The following is a 16,968-nucleotide window of genomic DNA, read 5'->3' on the forward strand; positions in this document are numbered from 1 at the left end:
CATATGCAACAGTGTGCCGCACAGGAGGAAAAGTAAATGCACGGTGAATGGTAACATCGGACAATGCTGCATTTTGAACGGGCATGTCAGTATTTGCTGTAGCCTAGGTGTAGATGTCGCATGGGGGCAATGCGCTTTTGTGAGCTCCGGTCTAACCTTCACCACAGAGACTCAAACGCTTTAACCTTGGATGCAGGAGGGAATATTAATACTTTATAGTCATCGATTATTCATTAAGTCTCGCCGTGAGGGAAAACAAAGCATTTTTTTAGTACACTATGTTGAATTTGATGTTTAATTCATGCACAAGGTGTCGTCGGGCGGTCATCTTTGTTTACAGAAAGAGTTCATCTTAGCCGAACGGCATGTGAAAGAGGTTAAAATAGCGATTAAAAAGGCAATAACGATTCACAAATCGATTTAATACTCAATTAGAGAGGGATCGGCGTCAACCACATGCCTTGTGTGGGTTCAGTCCTCTAGGTTTGCCGTAATCAACAGGTTGAAAGTCAACGAGGATTTTTTTTTTCTGTCTGCCACTACCGCATATCCAGTAGAAGGGATGCGTCTCTCTGTACCCATTTTCTTTCTTCTGTGGGTTAAAGCCCTGACATTGAAAAATCTCAATTATTCCGTCCCAGAGGAGCAAGGACCTGGCACTGTTATAGGTAATATAGCAAAAGAAGCCGGATATGGGACTATGGAGAGAGGGAAGAAATCCAACTTCAGAGTGCTGGAGAATTCTGCACCACATCTGGTGGATGTTGACCCGGAGAGTGGACTTATCTTCACCAAACAAAGGATTGACAGGGAGACATTATGCAGGCGCAACCCAAAGTGCCAGCTCTCCATGGAGGTGTTTGCCAATGACAAGGAAATATGTATGATCAAGATTGATATACAGGACATAAATGACAACTCGCCCAGTTTCCCCTCAGATCATGTTAATATTGATATTTCTGAAAACGCAGCTGCTGGGACTCGCTTTCCTCTGACTATTGCACATGACTCAGATTCTGGGGAAAATGGGATAAAGACCTATCAGGTCACAAGAGACGATTACAACACATTCTCTCTGGATTTAAAAGTGAGGGGTGATGGGACTATATATCCAGAGCTGGTGGTTCAGAGACCTCTGGATAGGGAGGATCAGAGTCATCACACCCTTCTGCTCACAGCCATAGATGGAGGGGAGTATCCGAGATCGGGCTCCATGCAAATTAACGTCAGAGTGACTGATTCGAATGACAACAGCCCGGTTTTTGAAAAATCCTCCTATGTGATTGAGATTGCGGAGAATTCACCTCCTGGAAAAGTGCTCATAGATTTAAACGCCACTGATCAAGATGAGGGAAGCAACGGGCAAGTGATTTATTCCTTTACTGGATATGCATCTGAAAGAATCCAAGATCTGTTCTCCATTGACCCCAATACTGGCGTCATCAAGGTCCAGGGAGAGATTGACTTTGAAGAGAATCCGATCATAGAGTTTGACGTACAAGCTAAGGATCTTGGACCCAACCCGATACCAGGCCACTGTAAAATAACTGTGAAAGTGCTGGACAAAAATGACAACTCGCCAGTAATAAGTTTTGTTTCTGTGCGGCAGGGAGCCATCAGCGAGGCCGCACCTCCTGAATCCGTCATAGCGCTTGTCAGAGTGACGGACAAAGATTCTGGGCGAAACGGTCAGCTCCAGTGCAGGGTGCTGGGAAACGTACCCTTCAGACTGCAGGAGAACAATGATAATTTCTACACGCTGCTCACAGACAGGCCTCTGGACAGGGAAATGAAGGATGAGTACAATGTAACAATCGTGGCGAGAGATAATGGTATCCCGTCTTTGAACTACACGAAGTCGTTTACTGTGAAGATTTTAGACGAGAACGACAATGCACCACGCTTTACAAAGACAGTGTACGTGCTACAGGTGCCTGAGAACAACATCCCAGGGGAGTACTTGGGCTCCGTTCTGGCCCATGACCCAGATGTGGGCAGAAATGGAACAGTTTCTTACTCCATTCTGCCGTCACATATTGGAGATGTTTCAGTGTACACCTACGTTTCCGTTAACCCCACAAATGGAGCCATATACGCCTCAAGGTCTTTTAATTACGAGCAGACGAAATCCTTCGAGTTCAAAGTTCAAGCAAAAGATGGAGGATCCCCACACATGGAAAGCACTTCTACAGTCAGGGTTAATGTCCTTGACGTCAACGACAATCTCCCAGTTATCATCCTACCCCTCCTGCTGAATGATACAGCTGAAATCCCAGTGCCTCGAAACGTAGGTATTGGATACATCGTGGCTACAGTGAAAGCGGTGGACCACGACCATGGAGAGAGTGGCCACCTGACCTACGAGATCACAGAAGGAAATGACGACCACCTGTTCGAGATGGATCCGGTGGGAGGGGAGGTCAGAACTGCCCACGCTCTTTGGGAAGAGGTCGCCCCGGTGGTTGAGCTGGTGGTGAAGGTAACTGACCATGGCAAGCCCCCCTTATCTGCCGTGGCTAAGCTGATCATTAAGGCGAACACGGAGACAGCGGCAGGAGGGGGTTCCAGCACAGGCGGGGAGCAGCAGCACTGGGATGTATCCCTGCCCCTCATAGTTACCCTCTGCATTATCTCTGTCATGCTCTTAGCAGTCATGACCGCCATCGCTGTCAAGTCCAAGCATCAAGATAAGGAGGCTGGGAATTATAACTGCCGCATGGCTGAGTACTCCAATCCTCCAGTGGGGAAAGGCAAAAAGAAAAGGATCAACAAGAGTGACATCATGCTGGTGCAGAGTGAGATGGAGGAGAGAGATTCTGCCAGCCGGATGAACGTGGTGAGCAGCCCTTCGCTCATCACATCACCAATATGTTTTGACTACCAGAGCCCTCTGCCACTCACGCTGCCCAGGTCAGAGGTCATGTACCTGAAAACCACCCCAAACAGCCTGACAGTCCCCAGAGCAGGCTGCCACTCCAGCTTTGCCGGGCTTAGCACAGACACTCCAGCGAATAGGATGTCAGTGATACAGGTAAGGAGGATGCTGCACTATATTCTTTATCTGCCCTTTATTCTGGCTTATCTGCGCCCGCTGCTTTGCCATACAAATCTGACAAAAGCAAAGTAATCGACTGAAAAAGGGAAACTCTGTCTCTGTGGGCAGACATCATTATTATCACTTATTCTTTCTCCGTTATGACACTATAATATATTCTCTGGACGATATGGCAACTTAGTATTTAAATATACTCATTTGTTTTAATGGCATTAGCTCTTTCTGTCTTCATTTGAGAAACAAGAATCCTTTTAGAAATGGCTCCATAGTAAGTGTTCTTCTCTTGCAAAATGGTACAGGTGGTGTGCATAATGAGAGAGTCCTCTCAGTTAGACATGCAAACAGTGTGAGTCTTGAACAAGGCTGCTGTGACCCTGCCAGATCCACTGCTATAGAGTGAAAACAAAACCCTGCCTGAAATGTGGGATTGGACAGGTGTTTGAGCAGCTTGTCCGATCACATTACTGAACCAATGTGCACCAGACAGCTAGATGCACACAGCATAACCTCACAATCGCATTTTTCGCTCCCCACAAATATGGGCCAGATCCACCCATCCGCATCCAAAGTTGGCACGATAAGGCCATTAATAGGGTCCAGCCTCGCCGTGTAGAGATAGCAGGGTTGTATACACGCGCCAGCTAACATGCTAATTTGACAGCATGGGCTTGTAGTGCTGTTTAGCACGGCAGAATTATCTGTTGTAAACGATGTAAATAAATAGGACAGTCGCACAGACAGTCTCATTTGGAGATGATAACACAGATGACAAGGCCTGGCACTGTCACCAGTCACTAGGGTATGTGGGTGTGATCAACACAAACACACATTATTTTCAAGATAGGGGAAAAAGGAAGCTGATGACAGTGGCTAATGCTTTACTCCTTTGCCTTGCCAAGGAGGCGCATATGGTCACAATGGAGATTTGCTCTTATCATGCCGTTATCACTGGCAGGTGCTCCCTGGCTTTTGTGAAATATTTCAGGTGCTGCAATAAAGGTCTGAAAGCCAGACAAGAACACACATTTTTCTGTCTGCTTGAATCTTATGTTACTCAAGCTAAATGTTGAACATTGCATGACAATTTTAACAATGCAAAATGTAATTTTCCTTTCATTTTCTAGACCGAAAATTTCCCCTCAGAACCCAATTATGCTGGCAGCAGGCAGCCATTTGTTCAAAGGTAAGAGCTTCTATCCAAAAGCTTCCTGACCAGTGCATTTAGCTTCTTCATCTTTGTATCAAGGCAGCTGACTGTGGCTATCAAACAGGAGCACTCACGCAGAGGTAATGGCAAGTCATGTTTTTTTTTCTCCCCTTCCTTCTATTCTGCTGCAGCTCAACATTTAAGGATGCAGAACGAGCGAGCCTCCGAGACAGTGGCCATGGTGATAGTGACCAGGCTGATAGTGACCAGGATACTAATAAAGGCTCACACTGCGACACGTCTGCAAGGGAGGCCCTCAAGATGAAAGCAACAGCAGTTAATGGGCAGCCTTTTGAGCAGGGTGAGTGGATGCACTCTCTTCCTGACATTCTGAAGATGCCTACAACTAACTCTTGTGCCACACATTGTTCACACTCTTTGCACATAGAACATAAAACGCAGCTCGCTTGTGTTTAAGTAAAGGTCCAACAACCCCTGGTTAAAGCAAACACAGACAAATATTTATCATGGAACAGGTAAACTCTAGCTGTTATTACATGTAAGTAGTGTTATCTTGCACCGCTTTACATTGCAGACAGCCTGAGCTGTGTTGCAAAAGATGACATGAAGGCACCAGAGTGGAAGGTAGATGGTAGTTTAAAAGGATAAAAGAGTCCATTGGCTGAAGGTAAAATGTTCAAACATCTTCTGTCTGACTTTGCCATCAAACAAACTCATATGCATGGCAAAGTGCACCCCAGTCTGTGTCTCTTTTGATCACGTCATTATTTGAACACAGATTCACTGCATGCATGTCTTGAATAAAACGACAGAGACAAGAAAGCATGATAGACACTTGCGGTGCAAAATGACAGGTATTTCTGGTTCAACATGACAGAATGTTTCCACCTTATGCTGGGAAAGGGTTTCTCAGTTATTATCGGTTTTGCCGCGGTTACACTGTTTTCAGTGGAGCTTCTGCCTTACAACTGAAAATAGAAATGTTAAATTTTATTTCACAAATCTGAAACGATGTGCGCTGCCAGGAGTGTAATCATAGATGATTGTCAGACTGTTGCAACCTGACTGACCTGATAGGAGCCGATATATTTAGCTATTGTGGACATAAACTGGAAATATGAAAGCAACTCTCCCTGGTAAGATAAAAGGAAATGGGGGACTCGAGTGAAGTAGTGATGTTTCTCATTTCCTTGTGTGAGGTTTGGAGGAGAACGTCTCTGGTCATAAGGTCCCTATGCAGTACTTTCCACACCATTTACATTGCTCTGAACTGTTTGTTTGAGGCATGCTCAGGAGGGCAGAGATAGAAACACTCTTGAGTCTGCCAGTAGGATGTGCGAATCTCTCCCTCTCTATCTGTCTCACTTTTGTGTGTCTGTGTGTGCGTGTTTTTTGCCCGAGTGTGCTATGAGAAATTATGGCAGACCAAACTTGACTCCGTGGGAGGTGTAAATTCAATCACAATTTTTTTTTCTGCAGCACATTTCTTGAATCTGATTCAGGGAAAGTTCTAAGGCCAATCAAATGGACGGATATTGAAAGCAATGTTTTGTACATGCGAGACAGAATATTTACATGTGCACCGCTGACGCTCACTTTGACAGTTAATTTATAGACCTGCATTTGTAAGATAAGAGAAATGCAAAGAAGTGAGGCACTGCTTTTAATATTAATCGTTTTTTTCCCTGCTAATGCTTTTCCTGTTTGCACGTGGGAAATGTAGTTAAAAAGCCAAGGTGGTTACGTTAAATGGTTTTCTCTCTCGGGGTTGGTCAGTTGAGCATTAAATGGTGTCACTGCCTGCTCACTACAAGATGGAAGATCTACATTATGCACAATGCCTCAGACCTGATCACACAAAAACATCACCCTGCAACCCACACACTCCTCTGTCTCTCGCTCACACACACACACACACACACACACACAGGTACATTTATTGAACAACAAAGCCACTGTTTTGCAGATTCCGACACGATAGCGATATTATCCAAAATGGAGCCACCACAGAATTTTCTGTTCCAAATGCACCAACACAAAAGCTTGTGGGTTAAGTAGTAATGCTTTTATGTCTTTACCTTTACCATCCCTCTAGTCTCCCGGCTGCTTTGATACAGGTAATATATGCACCTGTGCAGCTTCCACTATCATGCACACTGAATATTTATTCGCTCTCACAGACACCAGATGCACAGTGGGTATGTTGCTAGGCTTTCTCTGATTCTATTTATAATGGGCAGGCAGTCTCTTTGTTTTTTTGAGAACATGTTATTGTTCCATTCACAGATGCCCGTAAGATCACAGCTACTCTGTCACTTTGTCATGATTCTATTATGTGACTATGTAAATGCACCGGACTATAGAACACCATTGTGTAACTCGGTAATTTTACAGCAATTATTTAACAGTTTTTATTCAGTGATGAAATGGAGAATGGGAATGGAAAGCCAATGGCAGGCACAATAGATGAAAGCAGCCTCACTTCCTCATCCTCCTCCTCCTGCATATTATTTTGAAATAATATGAATTATAAAGCCACTAAAAGCAGCGTGACACCTTTATTTGTTTAAATTGGTGCATGTAGTTACAACCGTTTAATATACATTTTGTAAAAAACTACCTTGTGTTCATAATTATAACAGGAAAAGGACTACAAATGTTCATTTCCTGTATGCACTAAGAATTAAATGTTACAAAAAGCTGCAGACATGCTCCTCAAATTGCTTCTGATTCATACCGAGACAAAAAACAAAACGACAAAAATACCTTTCTGTGTTTTCGCTGAACCTTCTAAGCACATACATCTCTTTGCATCAGCATCATCTGCTGGCTCCTCTGCAGTGATAGGTACCATGGAAATGAATCCAGCATCTCCCTGCTTCTCCCTGCTTATGCTTATTGTTCTGGCCTCATGTATCCGTGTCTCACAAAATACTTTTCTCTGTGGCGCCAGCAGAAAGACGGAGTAACACGAATGCATGGGCCGCACAACCGTAATCTTTGGGTGTAGATGCTTCAAAGCGTATGACTTGTAATGTGCAGGGTCTGTGTTGCAGTTTTGCCGTATCAAAGACGTCATTTAGCGCTCCCTTTTGATGTAGAATGCATTTTGAACCCAAATGTGTATTTTCTCTTGATCTTCGCCCTGACAAAGACAGCAGCAGAAAGACTTGAGCTTTGAATGTAACATTGAAAGTTCACATAAGTTCAAATAGTTAAAATGGCTTTTTACCAACATCTGGAGATGGACACAGTTACATTTTATTGCACCATAAACTTAATACTGAGTGAGCAGCCGATCGGTTATTACATTGCAGTCTTTAACTTGAGTCTTTAACTATCACCATACTTCTCTGTTGGTGACATAGCACCTGACCTGCTCAATATAACACTAAAAGCGTGATAGATCTAATTTTGATCATAATTACAATCTTATTTAGTTTTAAACCCTTTAAAAAACGTCATGTTTGCTTTGAGACATGTTTCTTTTTTTACTTGAATCTCTTTGATGTAAGATAAAAGTCCTCGCGAGAGACCTCGCCAAGAGTGCAACAGAAAAACAGCATAAAAAGACTTACACAACCGGCACACACTACAAATGAGCTTACAAAGTCTTGAAAATGTCCAGACAAGATGCGATAAAAGAGTATAGACCAATGACTGTATGTATAGTTGGATTCCATTTGCTCTCATTGTATGGAATTGATGCCAAAATACCCCCCGTGATAGACGCTGCCATCTTGCGATGGTGATGTCATTTTAAGCCAGAGTCTACGTTTTAGAGATCGGCGGGTGGAGTCGCCGTAGCCACTTCCGCTTACCAAAACACACACTTAACTCACCGAAAAAACAGCAAAGATCGCGCACGCCAGCATGTTTAACAGCTTCTTTGTGTTGGTCTGAAGCAGACGTTCACAGATGTGGAAACTTCTGTAGTGATTGTTTTAGTAACGTCCCCTCTCGCCGTTCCTCCTCTACTCTGCTAACTCGGAACAGATCGGCTGCAGGAGTCAACAGAGCTGTCAATCATCCTTTTGACAGCATCAAATAACTAATTAAAAATAAACTTGTCAGAAAAATGAACACTTGGACATAAATCAGCATAATAAGAACTAACTATAATGACAGAAACTATGTTTGAGAATATTTTATTTGACGTGTATTTTGATTTTATAGTTTGCCTAATGTCCCATCTGTTAACATGGAGGAGGCGGGCTTTATGACCTATACTGCAACCGGTCAGCAGGGGGCACTTGAAATGTTTTGGCTTCACTTTTAGGGAGCTGTCATGTCATCTATCTTTTTATACAATCTATGGCATAGACTAATCCAGCGACCGATTTGTGCATGCTGCCATCTTGTGGAGCCGCCATTACTGCCTGACTAAGGGGCTTGTGATGGCAGCATTTAGTTGGATTGAAGATGTTAGACAGCTGCCTCTCGTTACTAATGAATGTACCTTAGTCTGGCGATCTTAACATTATTTAGATTAAACATATTAGACATCGGTTACAACAACAGCCTGATTACATAATGGAGAAACAGAGAAAAATCGACCATCTGCCACATATTTGTGATGAAGTGCTGTGTAATGTAAAATTATTCTGCTAGCTAGTTAAAGGTAAAAGGTAAATATCTGTTAAGTCACTATCTATCACCGAATGAGGTAACACAATGGTGATTGAGCCTATGGCCCACTGATGAAAGCCTTTGCATTTGCAGTATATAGTGTTATTACAGACTAGGTGTCTGTGGCGACATTCGCGGAAAGAAAAGGAAACAAATTCAACTCTCAGATGAAAAAGGAAAGTGAGGACAATCAAGAGTTAGAACCATGACAAAGGGAGCCAGCCGTAGACGTCTGGTTAAATTGTGAAATGTGCTCCTGTAATTACTGCTTATTGCCAGTGGGTGGCGCTCAAGTAACTGAAATGTTTGAGATTGTATCTTTAACTTGAGCAACTAACAGCTGCACTTAATCTTCACAAACTGCACTGGCAAATATGTTTTTAATAGATATTCATTCAGCGCGTATTTTCTATTTTTCTGCTGATGCAGCTGCTCTGTATGATTACATGCAGCTCTTACTTGATTATGCTAACTATCTAGTAGAGGAACGTTATACGAGATCATTTTAATAAGCGCCTGGCGATTAACAACAACATACATCTACAGGTCACTCAGAGAGGAACGAAATATATTAATTATAATATTCTCAATTCACTTGTGAAAAATATCTTAGTCCTCTGTGCAGCCAGTGGATATGTAAAGTGTCCGGTCTCATACAGTGGGACTCTTCATGACGTTAATGCTTGTGTATTGTGCAAGTTAAAGTTTGTCATGACTGTTAGAGCAGCTGTTTAACTCCACAGGTTCTTCCTGATGTCCGTTGTATGGTTGTTGAAAGTACAGTTACATAGAAAGTAAAAGTAAATGTAGAAAATTGTTCACTTCTGAGGACAGCTTGCATTCGAATGTACAGATGTTGTAGGGAGACGCCACCGCAGTAATGTCTGTCAACTTCCGGTGATTCCCCGGATGAGTGCATAGACACTATCTGATTGGAATGTGTAAGCAGATATGATGTTTCAAACTAACTATAATGAAGTACAAGCTGTAAATGCAGAGGTAAAAATATCGACTTGTAGCATCATTTTCCAGTGCTCGAAACTAAAATTGATAAATTTAGAGCAGATTACTGAATGAATTATTCATAAGTCTTTAATTTGAGAGTTTTTAAAGGAGCAATACGCCCCTAGAAAAGCCACTGTCAGTCAAACAGTGTTCTCTGTAATCGATAGAAGCAATAATATTTGAAATTGGTGCCATAGCTGTGGAGAAAGTCGTAAAAAATACAACACCCAGCGTGCATTGCGCTTCTCCCTCTGAAAGGAACGGCCCAGCGAGAGGCGCTGGAGTGAAATACTACAGTTTTGCTGCAGGCAACGGCTCAGAGCAGTACAGAACCCGAAATACAACAAGAATATACCGGTGGATCGTAGTCAGGTCTGCAGTCTACATTTCAAACCTGACGATTTTGATGACATTGATTGAGGAAGTGTAGTTTAGCAAGCTCCCTGGCCTTCGCCAGATGACGTGTTTAATGTAGTCTGGCAGAGGTTTTCCAGGGTCCACAGGAGAAGCGGATAGCAAAGAAGTGAGGCGCAGAGCGAAATTGCATTTTTTCCTACCCTAATGGCATTATCTCCCCATGATACAGCATGATAGGACTGATGTTGAAAATCAGCGAACTGGCCCTTTAACACAGCATTCATAATAAGCCTCCCCCTCCGGTGCAATGACACCAGTTGCTTCCTCTTGGATGCATGTTTACGATCTTACACCTAGTCGCTCTGTCTTTACACACAGTCCTGTCCTCACACCCTGCATGCTGTTATTTACCCAAAGTTTGACACCCAGAGTTTCCCAGAGCACAGAAAAATAAGAAAAGAGAGGCATGGGGCAGATAAAAACACAGCCACGTGTTTCTTTTGCCTCATAAGTGATGATTCAGAGGGACTACTTTAGTCTATATGTTGTTCTTTAGGAAAAATGTCCCCTTTAACATAAGAATTCTTTGCTATAAAACCTCTAAAACAGTTACATCAGATTAACAGCCCCGTTAAACATGTTAAATATCCTTCCAGTCAAAGAATAATTAACACTTCCATTTTGTCCTCAGACTGCATGTGTGTGTGTGGGTGTGTTGGTGGGCGTTCATGGACTTGAGCAGCAGTGTGTGATGGTGGTGGCGGCGTGTACTTTGCAAAACGCGTTGCATGTGTGGTGCTAGTTCTCAAATGTCTTTGGGGCTGAGGAGCCAGAGACGGTATCTTGTGTTTTTCTTCTTCTTCTTCTTCTTCTTCTTCTTCTTCCTTTGTCTGAAACCTCCCCCTTGGATTCGTGCATCCTCCAGCAAACTTGGCGAGGCTGGTGCACGGAGAAAGAGGCTGCGTTTCCTTTGAACGCGAGGATCTCCCCACCTCTTCGAGGAAAGAATCACGTCTCGTGGAGCTCCCCCTTGTTCCAGGCTAATATTCTCATCCTCATCAGGGCCAAGTTTCAAAACAAGATCAAGTGCCTCATTCACAGTTAGTCACTCTTTGATATCACTGAATGGCTTCTGAGCAAACACAGAGGCCTTATTAATAGAACAAAGTTATGAGAGCTGATTAGTGAAGTATTGAGCCATATTGTGATTGGAAGAAATGTTGTGTTCATTTCCAGAAGCAAGTTTCGGTTGGACTTTTTGGTTCCCGTTGGAGAAGGTGATGGATTTACGAGAGAGGAGGATTGTATCCCGAATTTTTTATATTTTTCTGCTGTAATATTTCACTGCGATGGGAGACACGCACGTAGAGGAGGAGATGTGTGTATCCGACTTTGAGTGCTTTCCCCGGCTCATTCTTCATTTCTAGTTTGTCAACCATAGCTTGTCAGAAATACCCAACTCTGATTCCATTCAGGGGGCGTTATTTCAATATGTTTGCTTATCTATAGTAAAGGATTACATTGGGACCCTGTGGCAGTGGCGGCAAAGAAAACACATTTATTATATTAAAGTTAAATCAGTCGTCAGAACATCACCAAGATTAAATTTATACTTCAACAAATGACATCGCTGTTTGGCTTTCATGTATAACAAATGAACGAAAACTGTCATTTACCCCCAATTTACAAGGACATGTTTGACATTTCGCTTCATGCCACTGCATGCAAAATACCTCCATGCATCAGTGTCAAATTAATTTTGTTAGCGGAGTGTAATGGCTGCAGAAAAAAAAGGAGAAACCTTCTGCATCATAACACCATAAAAAATTGGCCCATTCTGCGTGTCGCTCCCAGTGTGCTTACTTCATGTCCAGGGTGGATGTGGTGTGAAATGTAAAAGACTGAGTAACGGTGCAAAAGATAGATCCTTTTCCCATTGCTCCACTTTTTTTGTGACTGACACTAATACACAGTCACTCGCACATGTTGTACAGTCCTGTGGCGTTTGGCTCTGTGTTCGGCATCAACTCATTCAGCTGCAGATACAACAGTCATGAAATAATCAGACAACAACTTGAGCCCGGAATATGCTGTCAGGAAAAAGAGGTTGCATTTTTTATTGCATCATGGGACGTAAACAACCGATCCTTCCATAGCATCTAAAGCTCACTGTTCATCACTCTTGCCAATTTTTTTCACCTAAGCATTTATGTTTCAACAGATCCCGGAGTAGTTGTTTATTTCCTTCCTGCATGAAGAAACAGTTGACCAGCAATTACAGTCAACAAGGTCCTCTTGTGGCAAGGGCAGGTCACAATATACGTCCCCTAATAAGAAGTGAAATGCAAAATTGGCCGCATGCAAATGAGCTGCTGAGAAAGCACCAGACTGCTTTAAAGTAATTAGAAAAATTACTAAAGGTCAAACTAAAGAGTTTGTGCTGCGAAAGGTCCAATTTCACCTTCATTCTTTACTTTTCACACGTCTTATAGTTTCTTTTTTAGATACTTTCCATGTAGGAAATCGACACCCATGCATTGACAACAATAATGAGCTCTAACTATTGTCCAACTATAGAATTTCTCACCACTTTCTGATTACAAATGATAAATATATGACATGCAAATTCCACAGATGTTTTTCTGTGTGGTCCGCACAAACTGCTGGAAATGACAAACGCATCACTTCCTCTGCACCAGATGATGTTTTCCAGGAAACTCCTACACAGGTTGTTTCGCCGAGCAGAGGTTTCATGGAGAGGATTAATTAGTCGTTGGCTATATGTGTTGACAAGCACGAAGCAAAATGAACATTATTGCATGTTAATTATTGTGTGACGTTGTTGTTTCAGGTTGCATTGTGGAGGTATTTTCCACAGTAACTTGCATAATTTGAACCTTCAAACAAGCTGTTGCAGCAGGCTGCTGGTCCTGGTTTTAATTTGAAAGATTCCAGTGAAGCATACTTAAAAACTTCTATCACATATGATGTATTCGTTGGTTGTAAGATTTTAAGAATAGTACTTGAATTTGTGTTTGTTGGAGTGTTTTATTATTGTTGCTCATCCTTCAAAATGCCATCTACATTGTCTTCTGGCTTGTTTATTCTTACCCCAGCAGGGTCCAATAACAAATGTTTAACTGTTTTTGCAGAGCAAGACAAATCAGTCCACTGCACCGATGAATGTCGTGCACTGGGACATTCTGACAGATGCTGGATGCCAAAGTTACGGGTAGGAAGCCAAGCAGACAGCGCCGATAATCGCACCAACCTTTTCATCCCTGTGGGAATGGATGCCATGGTAGAGACAGAGATTTATGGCACCATCAGCTGCAGCAGCAGAAAAACGCTCAGCACGTTTGGAAAGGAACAGCGGGACAGTACAATCCTCGTGGCCAATGTCAAACCTTACTTAAAATCGCAGCGTGCGCTGAGCCCACCGCTACAGGAGAGTCCATCTGCGTCCAGTAGTCCCACCAAGAGTAGTTTGCCCCTGGACTTGGCCAGCCAAGAGTCCAAAGAGGAGAGGGAGGGGGGCTCAGACAGCAGTGCCTATGGCCCTCCAGATGGCCAGTGCTCCCCGCTGCACACCGAATTGGAGGAGCCCTCCTACCTGACCTGCGAGCTCAGACCGAAGTCCCTGTCGAGCAGCCTCATTCACAGCTCCGTCATCAGCCAGGAGTGCGGGGGGTCAGAGTGTGCCCTCGACCCGCGGGACTCTGGCAACTGACAGGTCACATGATCCCCGCTCGCTCGCTCGCTCTCACCTGCCAGAGGTGTGATGATGATATCACAGAATAATGACCAGGAGGAGGTTTCTTTTTCACCCACAGAGGTATTCAGACACGCATTGTATAACCAAAAACCATCTGCTTTGTATGTTTTTTTTTTTGAGTTTGTGACTTGTTGTGTTTCGGTGAAATATGTGTCCTTGACTGCTGTGAAGGTTTGGGGGGGAAATCAATGCTTACCTGACTTCAAGTGTTTCCATGGTGTACTGTACCTGTCAATTTAGATGTCTGTATTTTACACATTTCAAGCTCCAATTTTGTGAGGCTGTTGAAGAAATTGCTACTGTTAAGCTATTGAGTCCTGTCTGCTTTTGTACAGTGAAGCTCTCTGTCTCCATTTAGTGTATAAGGAACATCTCTTTGAATATCACAGGAAACTGAAATACATATCAGTGACGTTAAATACAAAAAGTGAAGTGTCTTAGGAACTGTGAAAATGGTGGTGCGACAGGGAACGTCCCTTTTCATAAAACCATCGAAGGTTCCTCTAAAAACAGTTTTTTAAGAATGTATTTGTAATTTTATTGTCGTCCTCTGCAGTTTATGTGAAAATAAGCTGAGCTTACACGTGAATGTGGGCTACTGTACTTGTTGTGTATTTTATTAAATTTGTATACACTGTGCTCATGGAAGGCAATTCTTTTTGAGTGGTGACAACTGCAACTAAAGCTGTCATGTGTCTATGTCGGAGAAGTGCATTAATGTGTACAAGGTGCTTAATACGTGTTAATGACAAAAGCCACTAGCGACTCATCAACTGTGCCAACGTTAGCTGTAACCTGTATACCAGCACATGTAATCTAGCTGTAGTCTAGATCCTTCTATAGGGGAACTTCAGAAGAGAGTCACTATCCACGTTTTACACAGCTATTTCTATTTAAAAACGCAAATAAAATCAGGCACTGTGTGTTAGTGCACCCAACAGAAGATGACTTCCTCTGCTCAATGCTTACATATATATTATAAATAACTCATGCTTCTCGCTCTCTCAAATTCACAGTCCTCACAGCGGCTGTCAGCTGATGTCTACTTGTGATTGTAGGAATATTCATGAATGTGTCCGACAAATGACGGGACATGAAAAAAGGGAAACGTTAACATTCAGCTTGCAACAAGCGAGGACTTTTGGCAATGAATTCTTTGATTAGTTAAATGAAATTTTAATGATCCCTGTGGGGCGAAGTGGGTCACTGGAGCAGCAAACGATTGAACAAATAGTGCATTGAAGGTTACAACAAATAAAGAGAAAAAAGGGAATATTACAACAGATACAAATACAGTATCCTCTCTGAAGATATTCCAAGGTTAGGAGATATTGGTGTTTAATCTGTGGGAATTCATTGCCTCTTCACAGAGGGGTAAAAGTGTCAATCATTTACTCTTTCCATAATGAGATATAGAGAAGTGCATGTGCAAATCTCCTCTTTATATGCACAGTGTGGTATTTACTGTTCATTCAAATGCAGAAAGGGTAGGTGTAGTTACAGAAGGCCACGGTCCAGAGACATATTAGAGCAGCCTTAACCGCTGCAACACATCCATTTTCTTATTTCTTTGCAAACGTAATCACTTTCTTTAAACCTGGCTGCTTTTTATGTGTGCAGGCAGAAAGACAGGAACATAAATGACGCCGTGACCACTGTAACACTACTTATAAAACCGGGAGCATATCCACTGCATCTGCTTGGCATTGTCTATATAGAAAGATTAAGTACAAACATGGGTGTATGTTTACAGAGATAGATCACTAAAGCTAGGAATCCTGCATATGTAGAAGTGCTTTCTGTTTTTCATCTGTAAAACAATCACAAAAAAGTCTCCCGTTTCTTTTTGCTTAGTTTAGTTTAGTTTCTCCATCTGGAGACGCTGACTTTTGTACCCCAGCTCGGTGAGCGGTTTGAGAACGCCTTGTTTTTCATGCGCTCTGGATAACAGAATCCTGTCATCTACTGAGAGCTGACTATAAGTACGACTCAGTTTCTCCTCGGGGAAAACACATTAATTTGGATTTTGATTTGCATTTGTTTTGGTGCTGGTATTGACACAATTCCAGACCTAGATGTCTCATCTCAGCAGGCAGCTCTGATGAGCTCATCTGCATAAGTTGAAATACTCTTTGAGAGGGAGATTGCGTGGGTCACAGCAACTCATCCCATTGAAATACAGACAGAAACATCACATCATTTTATCTGTATCAGTCCCAGGGTTTCAGAACACGGGGGATGAAGACAGGTGAGCAGAATGTCAAGTAGAAAAGGGTTGAACCGTTTGCTGCGACACTTACGCTGCCAATTTCTTAACACTATATCATTGTTTTACATCACACGGATATAAAACAGGTTAAACTTCCACTTCTGCCATAATTATGCAACATTTGCTTTGAAGCAAACCCTTTCTTAATTAACACTGTACTACTGTACAGCTGCTCGACAAAAAAAGTGCAATGTTGTGGAGGGGAGCTGCATGCAGATTAAGGACTAGCATGCCGTGTTGGATGAATATGACTTGTCTCTCAAAATGATTACAGTCACACTGAAAGGGAATTACAGACAATGAAAGTGATCTGTGTAATACCTCCATTCTTCTACATTTTACATACACAAATGATCTATTCAGATGAAAATGGAATGAGCAGTGTACCATTCAGTTGTGAAAAATTGACATGCTCACCCTGAGTACTTAAGCTTTTAATTCAATAATTCAATAACACAGCCGATTAAGAGCTTGTCTTCCACCTCCACCAAATGCTATAAGAGATGGTTCCACTTGGCTGAGAACTGTTGGTGGGGAAACAATAGTGAACACAACACACAAACAATATTGAGAGTGCAGTTTTCATTTGAACTGAGCGATGTCATTGAACACAGCATGCGTGCCTTAAGGGCAACAATATTAAAATGCTGCTGCTCGGTTTATTTGCATATTTGTTTAAAACGTAGAAAACAAACTTGCACATTAAAAGC

General features: G+C 42.5%; 1 protein-coding gene across 1 annotated transcript; it reads left to right on the forward strand.

The window, feature by feature from the left end:
• The first annotated feature begins 205 nt into the window (after positions 1 to 205).
• On the forward strand, positions 206 to 14,628 carry LOC138592453 (protocadherin-17-like). The gene is made up of 4 exons (XM_069663266.1): positions 206 to 3,031; positions 4,180 to 4,238; positions 4,394 to 4,563; positions 13,367 to 14,628. The coding sequence occupies exons 1-4, from the start codon at positions 563 to 565 to the stop codon at positions 13,942 to 13,944; spliced, it is 3,276 nt and encodes a 1,091-aa protein (XP_069519367.1). The 5' UTR covers positions 206 to 562; the 3' UTR covers positions 13,945 to 14,628.
• The last annotated feature ends 2,340 nt before the right edge of the window (positions 14,629 to 16,968 follow it).

The sequence above is a fragment of the Semicossyphus pulcher genome, unplaced genomic scaffold (genome assembly GCF_022749685.1).
Source record: "Semicossyphus pulcher isolate SPU_LCO1_2020_fin unplaced genomic scaffold, fSemPul1.0.p SCAF_15, whole genome shotgun sequence".
NCBI lineage: Eukaryota > Metazoa > Chordata > Actinopteri > Labriformes > Labridae > Semicossyphus > Semicossyphus pulcher.

Bases quoted from the DNA above. Each gene is read 5' to 3' on its own strand.
- LOC138592453 (XM_069663266.1), top strand. From the start codon at position 563: ATGCGTCTCTCTGTACCCATTTTCTTTCTTCTGTGGGTTAAAGCCCTG. The intron at 4,239-4,393 runs GTAAGAGCTTCT...ATTCTGCTGCAG, and splicing joins AGGCAGCCATTTGTTCAAAG to CTCAACATTTAAGGATGCAG. The intron at 4,564-13,366 runs GTGAGTGGATGC...CTGTTTTTGCAG, and splicing joins TGGGCAGCCTTTTGAGCAGG to AGCAAGACAAATCAGTCCAC.